This window comes from Poromitra crassiceps (assembly GCF_964638095.1).
Source record: "Poromitra crassiceps genome assembly, chromosome: 1".
Lineage (NCBI taxonomy): Eukaryota > Metazoa > Chordata > Actinopteri > Beryciformes > Melamphaidae > Poromitra > Poromitra crassiceps.
Genome location: NC_139623.1, coordinates 1,867,545 through 1,882,023, shown reverse-complemented (window position 1 = coordinate 1,882,023; position 14,479 = coordinate 1,867,545). Strand labels below are relative to the sequence as shown.

Sequence of the window (14,479 nt, the reverse complement as noted above, 5' to 3'; positions counted from 1 at the left end):
GGGTTTTGTGGATTCTTTGCTTTGTTTTGGGTTGTATTAATAAGCTGAACTGAATTGAATTGCACTGAATGTAATTTCCTTGTTTCACCAGGGCTTTTTTGCTGGGAGCACATAACCTGTGAAAAGAAAACCTGTAAATGGAATGGATTACTTTTTGTGGTACTATGAACCATTGAACTGACTGGATTTGTCGGGTGTAAATCCTGGACTGGATTACCTGGGTGAACCGAGGGATATGGACTGGAAATGAACTTTTCCCTGAAACTATTTCTTGCACAATATATATACTGAAACTGAGTTTGTTGGGTGTGGTCTGAAATTATTTGAGTGTTTCTGTGTTTGCATTTAATGTTTGCCTTTAATGCATTTGTTCTTGCTGGGTTGAACTTTGTTCATTCAATGTGCAGGGTGTACATGTTGTTTTGTGTGCACCTTTGTGAGGTTTGGTAAGACTGAATGACACAACCCTGACTTAACTCTTAATGCTAGGAGAGAGACCTGGCTGGCACCCCTAACAAAATAATACAGAAAAAAGAAGGAAGGATAAGTCAAAGTCAAACCGTCACATAATAAGTGGCACCCCAGATGGGACACAAAAAACTAAAGTAACATTGAATTGAAGAAAGAGGAAAAACCCAAGCCAAGATACTTTTTATTGCTGGAACAAAGGAAAACAAAATGGCTGCTAATTCTGAATTTGTGGTGTGGTGTGGAATGGAAAGAGGGATGGCTCAACCTTCAAATCCAGTCGCTGACCAGTTGGTGCACACTACATACTCTGTGGAGGACATGGAACTGACTGGGACTGAGTATGCTCTTCTACCAAGTGCTGTGAATGTCAATCAAAATGGAGGACCTCAGCCTGCAACTTCAATCATGAAGGAAAATGGTTCTAGCTCTGGCATTCAACAGCAGCTGCACAAAATTGTATTGGACCAAAATCAACACCAGCAGGTGCTACAGGATAACCTGAAAAAAATGACAAAGGAAATAACCACTCATACTGAACAAGTAATAAAAGCACTGACAGATTTGTGTAATGAAAAACAAAAGGAAGGGATCAAACATATGGATGATCAGCTGGACTATATGAGAACACAGTTTAATGCAGCCCTTGGCTGGAGGATAAAGGAGCACCATGAAGAGCTAGTAAAGGATTTTCAGGCTGCCCTTAAGCCAATATCAGATGCCATGACTCACCTACAGGGGGAGTTTTCCCAATGCAAAAACACAATCGATACACTGTCAAATGAGGTCACAACAGCTAAAGTTTCTCCAACATTTGGTGATGCAAGTGTTCAAACCTTCTCTGAAGATGTACAGGAAGAACAGCCCCTAATCATTTCAAACCGCCCTAGACTACACTCTACCATGCACGGTGCCATGCCAGGGGGCAATTTCAGTTCACCTGGAGGGTCCATTCATGGTGAAGTTAAGAGCAGGTTCTTGGGAACGAGCCCTGTCAAACTTCAGTTTCCAACCTTCGGGGGACTGAATGATACACCTGACCCACTTCAATACCTGGAAAGGTGTGATGATTTTCTAGCCCTCAGTCCGCTCACAGATGAAGAGCTCATTGCCACCCTGCGGAATGTGCTGCACGGGACTGCAAGAGATTGGTGGGATGTGGCCCGTCATAAAATCTGTACTTGGAAGGAATTCCATACTCACTTCCGTGCTGCCTTCCTCTCAGAGGACTATGAGGATGAATTGGCGGAGAGGGTGCGCAATAGAGTCCAGGGAGAGGAGGAGAGCATCAGAGACTTTGCCTACATGTACCAGTCACTGTGCAAGCGCTGGAAAGCAAATATTGAGGAGGAAGAGATCATAAAGTTAATTTTGAAAAACATTAAACCCCAACTGGCTAGTCAGCTGAGGAGCAGCAGAGTTACCTCTGTTGATGGACTTATCCGTCTTGGTCAGCAACTAGAGAAAGACCGGGAGAACCAGCAGCAGTACCAACAAAGACAGAATTTATTAAAGAAAACATACCAGCCGTCTGCCTCTGAAGCTGTTGCTCTGTCTGCTAACACTGAACCCCCTGACCGACCAAGCCAACCTAGCCATAACCGACCCGCCCAAGTGTATTGTTGGCGTTGCAAGGGAAGTCATGCACCAGCTTCCTGTCCACAGTGGAAACCCTCCCGCCCGCAAACGGCCAAAACTTCCCAGGTTCAAGAAGGCCAAGCTACCCTTGGTTCACTCACTCACTCAAGTGAACTGGGAACAACCGCCTCTGTAAACTCCTCTTCCGTGCTATCTGACAAACCGCCCCCTTGTCAGTTGATGATCCCACTGAACATTGGTCCATGGAGGGGAACCGCTATCCTTGACACTGGTTCTTCCTACACTCTGATCAATGAAAATGTGTGGGCAGGAGTGAAAGGACAGCGGGATGTGCTGAAGCCTTGGACAATGGGACCCTTGTACCTAGCAGATGGAGAAGGAAGAGAACCTTTAGGATGGAGTGAACTAACCCTCACATTACAGTCACAACCAGTGAAACTGCCTTGTGTTGTTTTACCTGCTAGCAGCCTTGTTTTTCCTGCAGTGGTGGGACTGGACTTCATCTTCTTCTCTGGCCTACAGTTGGATGTCTCTGAGAACAGCTACTGGTTTAAATCAAACAAGAAGCACCAGTATCAGTTCTGGAAAGAATCTGGGCCCCATTTTGCCTTTTTCTCTGCCATCTCTCCTGTAGACTTTGTTCCTCTGCCACCTTGCCATGACGTCCTACAGGCTGCCATCAGTAATGCTCATCTGGATGATTTTGGGAAAACACATTTGTTATATCAACTGCAGGAAAACTCAGCTGTCTGTACCACAACTCTGGGATGTACAAGTGTTCTCACACACAAAATTTACCTCCAACATATAGTGCCCATCAAACAGAAGCCCTATCGTGTATCACCCACCAAGCTTCAAGTAATCAAACAGCACGTGCAGGAAATGCTGGACAAAGACATCATAGAACCATCCACTTCTCCGTATGCTGCTCCAGTTGTTTTGGTGCCTAAAAAGAACGATCCAAAACTAAGGTTCTGTGTGGACTACAGGAAACTGAATTTAGCGACGCACACAGATGCCTATCCCATACCAAACATACAGGAGATTTTGGAATCACTGGCAGGAGCTGTGGTGTTCACTACCTTGGACCTGAATAGTGGCTATTGGCAGGTTCAAATGGATGAAGACAGCAGAGACAAAACTGCCTTCATCTGTCCTTTTGGCCTGTACCAGTTCAAGGTAATGCCTTTCGGACTGAAGAATGCCCCAGCTACTTTCCAACGGCTGATGGAGCTAGTTCTTGGAGACCTGCGGGGTAAAATCTGTTTTGTATATTTGGATGATATTATCATTTACTCCACTGAGTTTGAACAGCACCGCTATGACATCCAAGCAGTTCTGGACAAGCTACGAGAGGCCAACCTTACCGTGAACATGAAGAAGTGTCAGTTCTTTCGAACTTCATTGAAGTATTTGGGTCATGTTGTTTCTTCGGATGGTGTTGCGGTGGATGCGGAGAAGACCAATGCGGTACAGGACTTCCCCGTTCCTCAGACCATCAAGGAACTTCAAAGGTTCCTTGGGATGGCGGGTTGGTACCATCGCTTCGTGCCTGGATTCTCTCAGCTAACTGAACCCCTCAACGCCCTTAAACGGAAAGGAGTCAAGTTCATTTGGACTTCACCATGTCAGACAGCGTTTGAAGGCCTGAAACAACATCTGGTCTCTTCACCAATTCTGGGTCATCCAGACTTTAACCTCCCATTCATCATCTACACTGATGCCAGTGATGTTGGTTTGGGAGCTGTCCTGGCTCAACAGACTGGGCTGGGTACAGAACAGGTCCTTGCCTTCGCCAGCCGCACTTTAAACCAGGCAGAGCGGAATTACTCCACGACAGAACAAGAATGTCTTGCTGTTGTATGGGCCATGGAGAAATGGAGATACTACTTGGAAGGGAGACATTTTACAGTGGTGACGGACCATTCATCGCTTGTCTGGGTTTTCAAAACCCAAAAGCCCAGCACTCGATTGATCCGGTGGGCCATCCGCCTCCAAGAGTTCTCTTTTACAGTTGAATACCGCAAAGGGAAGTACAATACGGTGCCAGATGCTCTGTCTCGAGCCCCGGTGGTTGATCAACAACACCCATCTGCCACTTGTGCTGTTGTGCTCCGCTCCAAGAGGGACACCTCTAGGAGTCTCCTTGTTACAGATGAAGACATTTGGAAAGCCCAGCAGGAGGATTCTGTCATCCAGACCCTGTATGAGAAAATCATGGAAACGGGTGAAGTGATGGAAAGTCCCACTACCAAGTACACTGTTTTGGAGGATAAAGTATACAGAGTGGTACAATTCCCTCACAAAACCCTCTACCAGGTATACCTACCTTCTTCACTCCGCCAACAGCTTCTCCACCATTATCATGAAGACCCCCTGTCCGGCCATCTTGGAAGATACAAGACATACAAAAGGTTGCAAGCCCTTGTGTATTGGCCTAAGATGAGCCTGGATGTGAGAGAACATGTACGCTGTTGCCAAGTTTGCCAGGTCTACAAACCTGAGAACCGGAAACCAGCCGGGAAACTCCAGCAAACTGTGGTGAATCGGCCATGGGAAATGCTGGGGATGGACTTGATGGGTCCCTTTCCCAGGAGCTCCAATGGAAATCTCTACCTCCTGGTGTTCGTAGATTACTACACCAGGTGGGTGGAACTCTTCCCTTTAAGGAAGGCTACCGCTGAGACTATTTCTCGCATCCTCACCCAGGAGATTCTGACTCGCTGGGGAATACCGGACTACGTGCTTTCGGACAGAGGCTCTCAATTCGTATCGTCCATTTTCGAAGCCACCTGCCAAGCATGGAACGTGTCACACAAACTAACATCTGCATACCACCCTCAGACAAATATGACAGAAAGAATAAACCGGACTTTGAAGCCCATGATATCATCCTATGTTGGCTCCAGGCATAAACACTGGGATAAGTATCTACCTCAGTTCCGGTTCGCCTTGAACTCGGCAGTGCAGGAGTCCACCGGAGTGACGCCAGCTGAACTTAACCTCCACCGGCCACTCAGGGGACCATTGGATGTCTTGCTGCAGCCCCGAGATGTTGTGCCTGAGTCTTCAGCCCATCCAGATTCTCCAGCCTATCCGAACATCTCACAGCTCAATGAGCTCAAGGTCTTTGTCACCCAGAATCTTTCTCTGGCTCGGAAGCGTCAGAAAATGAATTATGACAAGCATCGCAGAGAGATGGATTTGGAAGAGAAAGCCAGAGTCTGGCTACGTGCTCACCCGCTCTCCAAGGCTGCACTGTCATTCGCAGCAAAACTTGCTCCCAAATGGCAAGGCCCTTACCGTGTTATCCGGAAAGTGGGACCTCTGAATTACGAGGTGGTTCTGGAGGATAGTGGACTGGACAGACGTGTGGCACACATCTCCCAACTTAAACCTTGTTATCCAACTGCCCAGCAACTGGATGAGCAGCAACGCCAGCGGCTGAAGGAGATATTCGAGGAGGAGTCTGAGGATGAGGAGTTTTTGGGATTTGCAGAAGTTTCTTCTCCATCCGCTTCACCTGAAACGAAGTGAAGAAACTTTTCTCAGGGGGGAAAGAGTGTGACAACCTAGACTTGTCCCCGGACCATACGTTTCACAACGATACAGACACACCCCCGGATACACCCATCTACTTACGGATTCGTTCCCGTTCGCGCCATTATTCAACTCCCTTCCGCATAAGTTCATTCAGTTTTTCTTCTGAGAGGAGGAAGGAGGAAAAAGCGAGAGGTGCGTCGCCGCCGGAGCAGCACGCTCAGATGGGACATCAAACAAAAAGTAAGGCTGTTTAAAGTAAAGCTGGTCACACTGTTTATCCACCTGCCACTGAAGCCGTCCTCCGTGCCTTCAACAAACTCTTGTTTTCTCCCAGATCGCTCCATTGCCTCTCTGCTCGGATGCTCTCCTTTCAGCTCTCTCGCTGTTTACCCAAGCCACTGAAGCCAGCGTCACTCACCCACCCGCAGCAGCAAAACCCGTTCAGGATTCGCGGACTGCATATTGGACTGACTGACAGACTGTAAGTGAGAAAAGCTATTCTTACTTGACCGGGTTTTGTGGATTCTTTGCTTTGTTTTGGGTTGTATTAATAAGCTGAACTGAATTGAATTGCACTGAATGTAATTTCCTTGTTTCACCAGGGCTTTTTTGCTGGGAGCACATAACCTGTGAAAAGAAAACCTGTAAATGGAATGGATTACTTTTTGTGGTACTATGAACCATTGAACTGACTGGATTTGTCGGGTGTAAATCCTGGACTGGATTACCTGGGTGAACTGAGGGATATGGACTGGAAATGAACTTTTCCCTGAAACTATTTCTTGCACAATATATATACTGAAACTGAGTTTGTTGGGTGTGGTCTGAAATTATTTGAGTGTTTCTGTGTTTGCATTTAATGTTTGCCTTTAATGCATTTGTTCTTGCTGGGTTGAACTTTGTTCATTCAATGTGCAGGGTGTACATGTTGTTTTGTGTGCACCTTTGTGAGGTTTGGTAAGACTGAATGACACAACCCTGACTTAACTCTTAATGCTAGGAGAGAGACCTGGCTGGCACCCCTAACAAAATAATACAGAAAAAAGAAGGAAGGATAAGTCAAAGTCAAACCGTCACAGTTTTCAAGGAGCTGTCCACACACACATACACACACACACACACACACACACACACACACACACACACACACACACACACACACACACACACACACACACACACCAATCATTCAAGGAGCTGTCCATCAGCACCACACAGATGTCAGAAATGACAAGCAAGGGGCTGTCTGTAACAGGCTAATTAACAAATGATTAATAAATAACGGTATCCTTCAACAATGGAAAAGTGCATTCTCATAACAATTTGACATCCAATATCAGATCCAAACAAAATCCAAATATCAGAAGAAAGCCCATTAAATCGATAGGGTTACAAATAAACACAAACCCAATATAAAGATGATGTAAAGATGAAACTTCAATTCAAGCAAAAGCAATAACATCAAAGAAACAAAATTAAAACATTGCACTCATGGCTTTTTCCTTTTAAAATAAAAACTGCAGTGGATCATATTAAGACGTCATGGTGTTGGTGTTTGACATACAATGTCGCAGAACACAACCAAAACCCAAATATCAAAACAAGCCAAAACACAGTTAATTTCCATCCTACTCACGACTCCCCGCATATAAAGAGAGCATGCGTCTGCTGGCTCATATAGGGGCTTTCATCCCCGACGCATTTCCACAGCTCATTAACGAAAAATTACAGATGTGTTTTTATATTAAATCATGAGCCTACAAACAAACCAGTGTACAGATTGCAAAATTTAGCATGTAATGTTAGGCCTCGGCAGAAGAAAACTATTTACATACAAGCAAAAGCAATAATTGCAACGAAACAAAATTAAAACTTTTATAAAGCTGCAGTGGATCAGTCCAACAACAGGCCAACAACATGTTGACTCACCTAATGAGACGGCTGGTGTTGCATGGCGGCAACCAGATGCTTGATGTCTGGTACAATGGATGAAAGTTTCAGTCGAAGATCTGGCTCAACATCCAGTTTGTTTCTGTACTTAGTTTTTAATGCCACGAGTGCAGAAAATCCAGTCTCACAGAGGTACGTCGTCGGGAAAGGCATCAGGAATCTCACAGCTCTGTTGGCCAGATCAGGATACTCAGAAGCAACATGAAGCCAAAAGTTTGTCAGGTGCTTCTGTGAGAAGACCAGCTTCAGCGCGGTGTCACAAGCAAGATCCAGGAGACTATCTTGCTCTTTTGCGCTCAGAGCGGCGAGGGCCTCGTCACTGTGGCTGGCGAACGGGTTTTCTATCCAGTTACACTGCACATCTGGGATGGGGAAGTATGCGCGCAGCTGGGTGCTCAAACCTTGCAGGTGCTCTCTGACAGCATTGCTCACGGTGATGGGAAGCTGACTCTGTTCCTTTGTCAGAAAATCGGACAGATTTTCAAATGAGTCATAGTTTGACTGGTCGACACGCTTAGCCCACAGCGCCAGTTTTCTTATGGTCGCTTCCACTTTATTCTGGACATTGAACGTGTTCACTGCTGTCCCTTGAAGACCGAGGTTCAGTCCATTTAAGTGGCTGAAAATATCGGCCAGGTAACCCAACTTAGCCAACCACTCAAAATCATTAAAGCGGTGTGCAAGTTCAAACTTTGTGTCGAGAAAAAACACACGCACTTCATCGCGTAACTCAAACAGGCGCGTCAGTACTTTGCCCCGGGAGAGCCAGCGCACTTCAGTGTGTAACAACAGCTGGTGATGATCACTGCCCATCTCTCCACATAACACCGCAAATAAACGTGTTTGCAGTGGACGGCTCTTGATGAAGTTGACTGCTTTGACCGCCTCATCTAAAACAGTCTTCAGATCCGGGGGCATTTTCTTTGTAGCTAGTGCTTCACGGTGTATGCTGCACTGGACAGATGCTGCTTGCGGAGCCACCGCTTTCACACGCCTGACAACTCCGCTGTGCTGCCCCAACATTGCACGGGCTCCGTCAGTGCTCACTCCAAGACATTTGGACCAGTCAATCCCATTGGAAACAATAAAAGTGTTCAAAATGTCAAAAATGGCCTCAGCAGTTGAACGGGTGGGCAGAGGTTTACAAAATAAAAACTCCTCTTTTATCTCGCCACTTTCTTCGTACCGCACATAAGCAAGCAGTTGTGACAGACTTGCGACGTCGGTCGATTCATCCAGTTGCAGTGCATAAAAGCGGCTCTCTTTTATGCTTTGGATCAGCTGTTCCGACACATTATCTGCCATGTCATCAATTCTTCGTTTGACTGTATTATCCGACAGTGAGACGAGGTTGATAGGCTGCACTGCCTTCTCTCCCAACATCACCGCAACGATCTGTTTTGCTGCGGGAAGAATTAAAGTCTCGCCGATGGTGTGTGGTTTTCCCGCTTTGGCTATGAGTTGGGAGACCCGAAAGGACGCTTCCACAGCATTCGTATTCTCGCTGCCCATACACTCGATTACCTTCTTTTTACTCTGATATTCCCTGAGCTTGTTCTCAAAAAAAGCCAGTGGCTTGGCTACATACTGTCCATGTTTTGTCTCGAGGTGACGGCGCAGTTTACTTGGCTTCAAGGCCTCGTTTGACAGTATCTCAGAGCACACAACGCACAGCGGTAACGGTTCAGCTTCTGTGCCGGTCCAAAAAAATCCCAGCGCTAAGTACTCAGCACTGTACTTTCTCCAAACTCTTCTTTTTTGTTTGACGGCGGGGAGATCACCTGTCGATTCACCATCGGTCTCTTGTCTCTTTTTAATTCTCCCTGTTGCTAGCCAGCTATCCATCTTTAAACTCCATTTTCAGGTATCAGCATCAAACGTAAACAAGTCAAGTGCAATGCAGTCCCGCTGCAAAGTGGTCCGACCATAACAACAAAAGTTCCTATCGCTCATTTGCTTGTCACATGTCTAATACTTGAAGGAAAAACAAAACAAAATAATGAAAATAATATTTAAACATTTTTAATATCATTTTAAACATAACTGAGTTTTAACATTTAAAACATTATTCTGTATATTTTTATATAATTATATTCCCCCCCACAAAAATCATACTTTTTTGGAAATGATTTGGCGGCCCACTTGCAATACCTTCGCGGCCCACCAGGGGGCCGTGGACCACAGGTTGGGAATCACTGTAGTATACCATAAGGTTTATTTTTTATTTATGGGGTGAAGTCAGATTTGACATCAAATCCAAGATGCCCGCCAGTCCACCGGGTCAAAATTTCAAATGTGTTTAATTTTGGAACCAAACAGAAGAAAAGCTTACGTGTCATTTACAACTACAACCAGGTAAATGGTGGCCATCTTGGAATTTTGGTCAAATCTGACTTCCCTCCACATCTGAAAATAAACATTATGGTATTCCCCCACTATGTGAGAAATGTCATGTTTCTTTCAAAAAGTGCACAATTCCTGTATTTTTGGGAGCTTATCCGCTCTACTAATACCCACAGCCTGCTTCCATTGAGTCAGACGACAACACTACAAAGCCTTATTCAAGTGTTCTGTGTTCCTCAGGTTGTAATACCTCGAGGTCCAGTGCAGGCCAAGGGACTGCTCCTCTCCTGCATTGCTGACCAGAACCCCTGCATATTCTTCGAGCCCAAGATCCTGTATAGAGCAGCAGGTAAGCGGTATTGTGGGTAGAAATGAATCTGGAGTTGACATAACTGGGAGTTAGGGGTCTGGGGAGTTAGGGGTTCACAAAATTCACCGTTCGGTTTCATACGACAGTGGTGTCACGGTCAGTATGTTTTCGATACTATATACTGTAGCAAAAAAGCAGAAATGCCTGAGAAAATTCATTGACTTAAATTGTATTCATTTATTCTTTATTAGGGGTTCAAGCCCTGAAGCCCTATTGCTTTTTGTGCTGGTTTATTATTCTGGTCGTTGTCGTCGTGGTTCATCTGCCTCGATGCACTTTCCCGCGAGTTGGTAAATCGCGAGACCTGAAATTTGGCACAATGACCGATATTGGTGGCTAGTTTCTGCTCAAGAAATATTTTTAGAATCGGCCTGAAGGTGGCGCTATAATTAAAGGTTTTACCTTAACGGCTTCCATGCCGTTGGTCCGATTTTCAAGCACGTTTTTTCCACATGTTCAGGTGAACCTGCTCTACAAATTTGCCTCAAGGACCCTCAAGGTCTGCCTGGAAAGTTTTTGAGATATTTTGAAAAGTTTGGAAAACACATTTTCGACATCTCCTCCTAGACCGTTTGACCGATTTCCACCAAAATCGCCAGGAAGCATCTATGGAGCAAGCTCTACAATCCTGATTTTTGAAATCTACTTTCGTTTCGGAGATATTAACCCTTAAATTTGTGAGAGGGTGTAGCCTCTCAGCTAAATTGTCATAACTTCATGACCGATTAACAAAAAACTTGGTGGAGATGTTCGGAGATCATCACAGACCATGTGTATACAATTTTGTGCAATCAAATGAGTCAATCAAAATGAGTTGATACATAGCATAGACATGAGATTTAGCCCAATGACAGATATTGATAACTATTACTACAGTAGCTCCAGAAATATTTATCAAATCGGCCTGATGGGGCCACTGTAATTACAGGTTAAAATTCCCAACTTTGAAAGGCCATAACTCCCACGCCATTTCTCCAATTTTCAAGCAACTTTTTTCCACACGTTCACCTGAAAATGCTCCACAAATTTGCCTCCAGGACTATTAGGGGTTCAATTTGCGCAAGGCATGAACCCCTGCTATTGCCGCTTGCGGCTATATTTTATTTTACTTATTTATTTTATTATTTTCAAAGTCTAGTTAAAATTTTTACTTGAATTTACGACAATATTTTCCAGCACCTTTCGTCTTTTTCGTCTCAGTTTTAGTTTACTAGGAATGACATCTTTGTGGAAGACTTGCTCTGTTGAGCAGTCAAAGGTTTTGTTTGGTTTGCAGTGCGTTTTGAACATAAAGCCGCATGAGCCTGTGAGTACTTGTTTGTTTCCATTGTTTATTTGTCTCCCCTCATGTTCAGCTTTCTCTCGCATCCTCCATCTCTGGCCTTTATCTGTTGCCTGTATCCCTTATTGAAACCAAATGTCGCTGAAGATCTGAAGCAAGACAAACAAACGGTGTGCCTGGTGGTTAGTGAGTTCTGCAGGATTGTGAAGTGTGAACCAGCCGGTTCAAATGGGCTGTGAACTGTTGACAGTGCAGCGCTGAACCCTCTCTCCCCCTCCCCTGCTGGTCTGCTTTACTGCAAGGCGGCGTTGGTGTAGTATGGTTAAAGTTGAGGTCAGCAGCGTGGCTTTGGTCATGCTGTCGTGCCAAACAGTATCCAGTAAAGTCTTAGTCCAGTCTAAACAGTTGTTGCCATATGTTGCCCAACCAGTGCTGCCGTGGCTGGATGGTAATCCTGGGCATTACAAAAATAAACTCCTTTATTTGTTGTGTGAAGACTTGATGCTGGCTACTAACTCTCTTCTTGCATTGCTGTGTTTTTGGAGCCCATTATACTATCAAAATACAGAACCCAATTGGATTGGCACCTCCGGCCTCTTATTTCCACAGGTCTTCTTAGTTTTTTCCCCGTGTGATAAGAGCCAGATGAGATTGTGAATGATTAAAATGGACTGCTGAGACTGTTTGGATTATGGCGCTGGATAAGTGATCATTGCCCAGAACATTTCTGGTGTTACAGTCTCGTCTACAGTATTAGTACTATTAAAACCACTCATCTGTTGAAAAGCACGGTTTCCATCCATCACATCTCCCTCACTGTTTCCCCAGCTTTTCACTTGACTTGTTTTCACTTTTGGACCTATTCATAGTATTCCCAGGATGTCACAATACTTTTTCTACCAATATGGTGCGAGAATACACACAGCTCATTGGTTGTTTGTGTCATTTGATTTAATCGCCTGTTAACTCATTGAGTGCCAGCCACTTTTGGAAAACGGATGCTCCCAGTGCCAGCCCTTTCAGAGCGTTTTCAGTGATTTGATTTGATTTGATTTTTGCAGATTTTTATTTTTGGTCATCCAAACACTATGTACAATACCCTCTATTTCATATAATCAAAAACAATAGACATAACACATTTTACATAGATCTTGACCAAAAAAAGGTATGGGCTGAAGCTAAAAGCTTATTTTGCCCACCCTATTCACATACAGCACATGACAAAGAAAGAAAAACAAGTGTGAATCTTTATAAGAAAAGAAAACAAAAAAGGAGAAAAACAAAGAAGAACATGCTTCCTGCTCATACTTTATAATGCATATTTAATAGTTGTACATGATTTATTTCTCGAGGCCCACAGAATATTGTGTGATATTACTATGTAAACACCGAACACGCACAAAGAACGATGAGACTCTATTGTATCATCAGCAAAAAAAAGTTTATTGATATCATTTTCCGTGCTGAGATTATCTCTCAGCACGTCCTGTTCCAGGACCAAGCCTAGTATCTGTTCTCCAGGGACACTCTGAAAAGCATTTACAAATTCAACCTAGCAGTGCAGCTATCAAGGCTGCACTGCTAAATATTAGGTCACTTGTAAGCAAGTCGCTTCTAATAAACGATCTGATTACGAGTCATAAACTGGACCTCATGTTCCTCACAGAGACCTGGCTTGATCTAAACAACAGGGAATATGTTCTTAATGAGTCAGCCCCACCTAACTTTAACTACATTGACGCCCCCAGAGTCGGTAAGAAAGGGGGAGGAGTAGCTATTATTTTCTCTGATGCTTTTCAATGCAAGCAGGTATCGTTTGGCGACTTTTCATCATTTGAATATCTGGCCGCTGTTCTGAAGTGCTCTCCCTCTATTTTACTACTGATTATATACAGACCACCTAAGTACTCTAGTAGTTTTTTTGATGAATTTTCAGAACTCCTTTCTATAATCTCCATAGAACATGACTGTTTAACTATTGCAGGAGATTTTAATATTCATATTGACAACCCCAATGATAATAATGCCAAAGAATTGAATAACCTCCTTGACACTTTTGACCTGTTACAACATGTCTCTGGGCCCACTCACAATCGAGGCCATACCCTAGATTTATTTATCACCAAGGGCTTTGAGTCATCGTTTCTTTCAGCTAGTGATGTTGCTCTGTCCGACCATCTCTGTATTTTTCTTGAACTCAAGATCACCCCTATCGCTCTTACTCGGTCAAAAACCATCAAAAAGCGTTACATCAACGAGAGTACTAGCACACGGTTCATGGAGGCTTTCTCGCTGGCCCCTTCCCTCTCCTCAGCCTCTGTCAATGATCTCCTAGATAACTTCAATTCTAAAACCCTAAAGGCTATTGATGCTGTAGCTCCCATTAGATCTAAACTAATCTCCGGTAAGAAAAAAGCACCATGGAGAAACGCTCCCTCTGTAAATAACAAAAAAAGAGATTGTAGGAAAGCCGAGCGCAAATGGCGGAAAACTAAACTTCACATCGATTATGACATCTATAAAAATAGTCTTCACTCCTACAACCAGGAACTAAAAAATTCCAGAAAATTCTTCTTCTCCGACATTATCAGCAAAAACACCAATGACGCTCGCACTCTTTTTGCCACTGTTGACAGGCTGACAAACCCCCCCCCACAAATTGCCCCTGATCTTCTATCCAATGTCAAATGCAATGAATTTGCGACCTTCTTTAGGGATAAAATTATAAATATCAGACTAACTATTTCCACATCAAGAACAAATGTGGCTCCGCCGCACCCACAGAATAGGTGCTTAATTAACATGACTCAGTTCAATGTCATTGACCACAAGAAACTAGAAGAAACGATACGAGGCCTTAAATCCTCATCGTGTTGCCTAGACACCCTGCCAACAAGCTTTCTAAAAAATGTCTACAGTTGCCT

General features: G+C 44.2%; 1 protein-coding gene across 2 annotated transcripts in view; it reads left to right on the top strand.

Moving 5' to 3' along the window:
- bckdhb (branched chain keto acid dehydrogenase E1 subunit beta) overlaps positions 1-14,479 on the top strand; it is a 216,970-nt gene that overhangs the window by 56,049 nt on the left and 146,442 nt on the right. For both annotated transcript variants that reach the window (XM_083633578.1, XM_083633579.1), the window contains exon 6: positions 10,144-10,252. In XM_083633578.1, the coding sequence (XP_083489704.1) occupies positions 10,144-10,252 (109 nt within the window). The remainder of the gene's footprint in view (positions 1-10,143; positions 10,253-14,479) is intronic.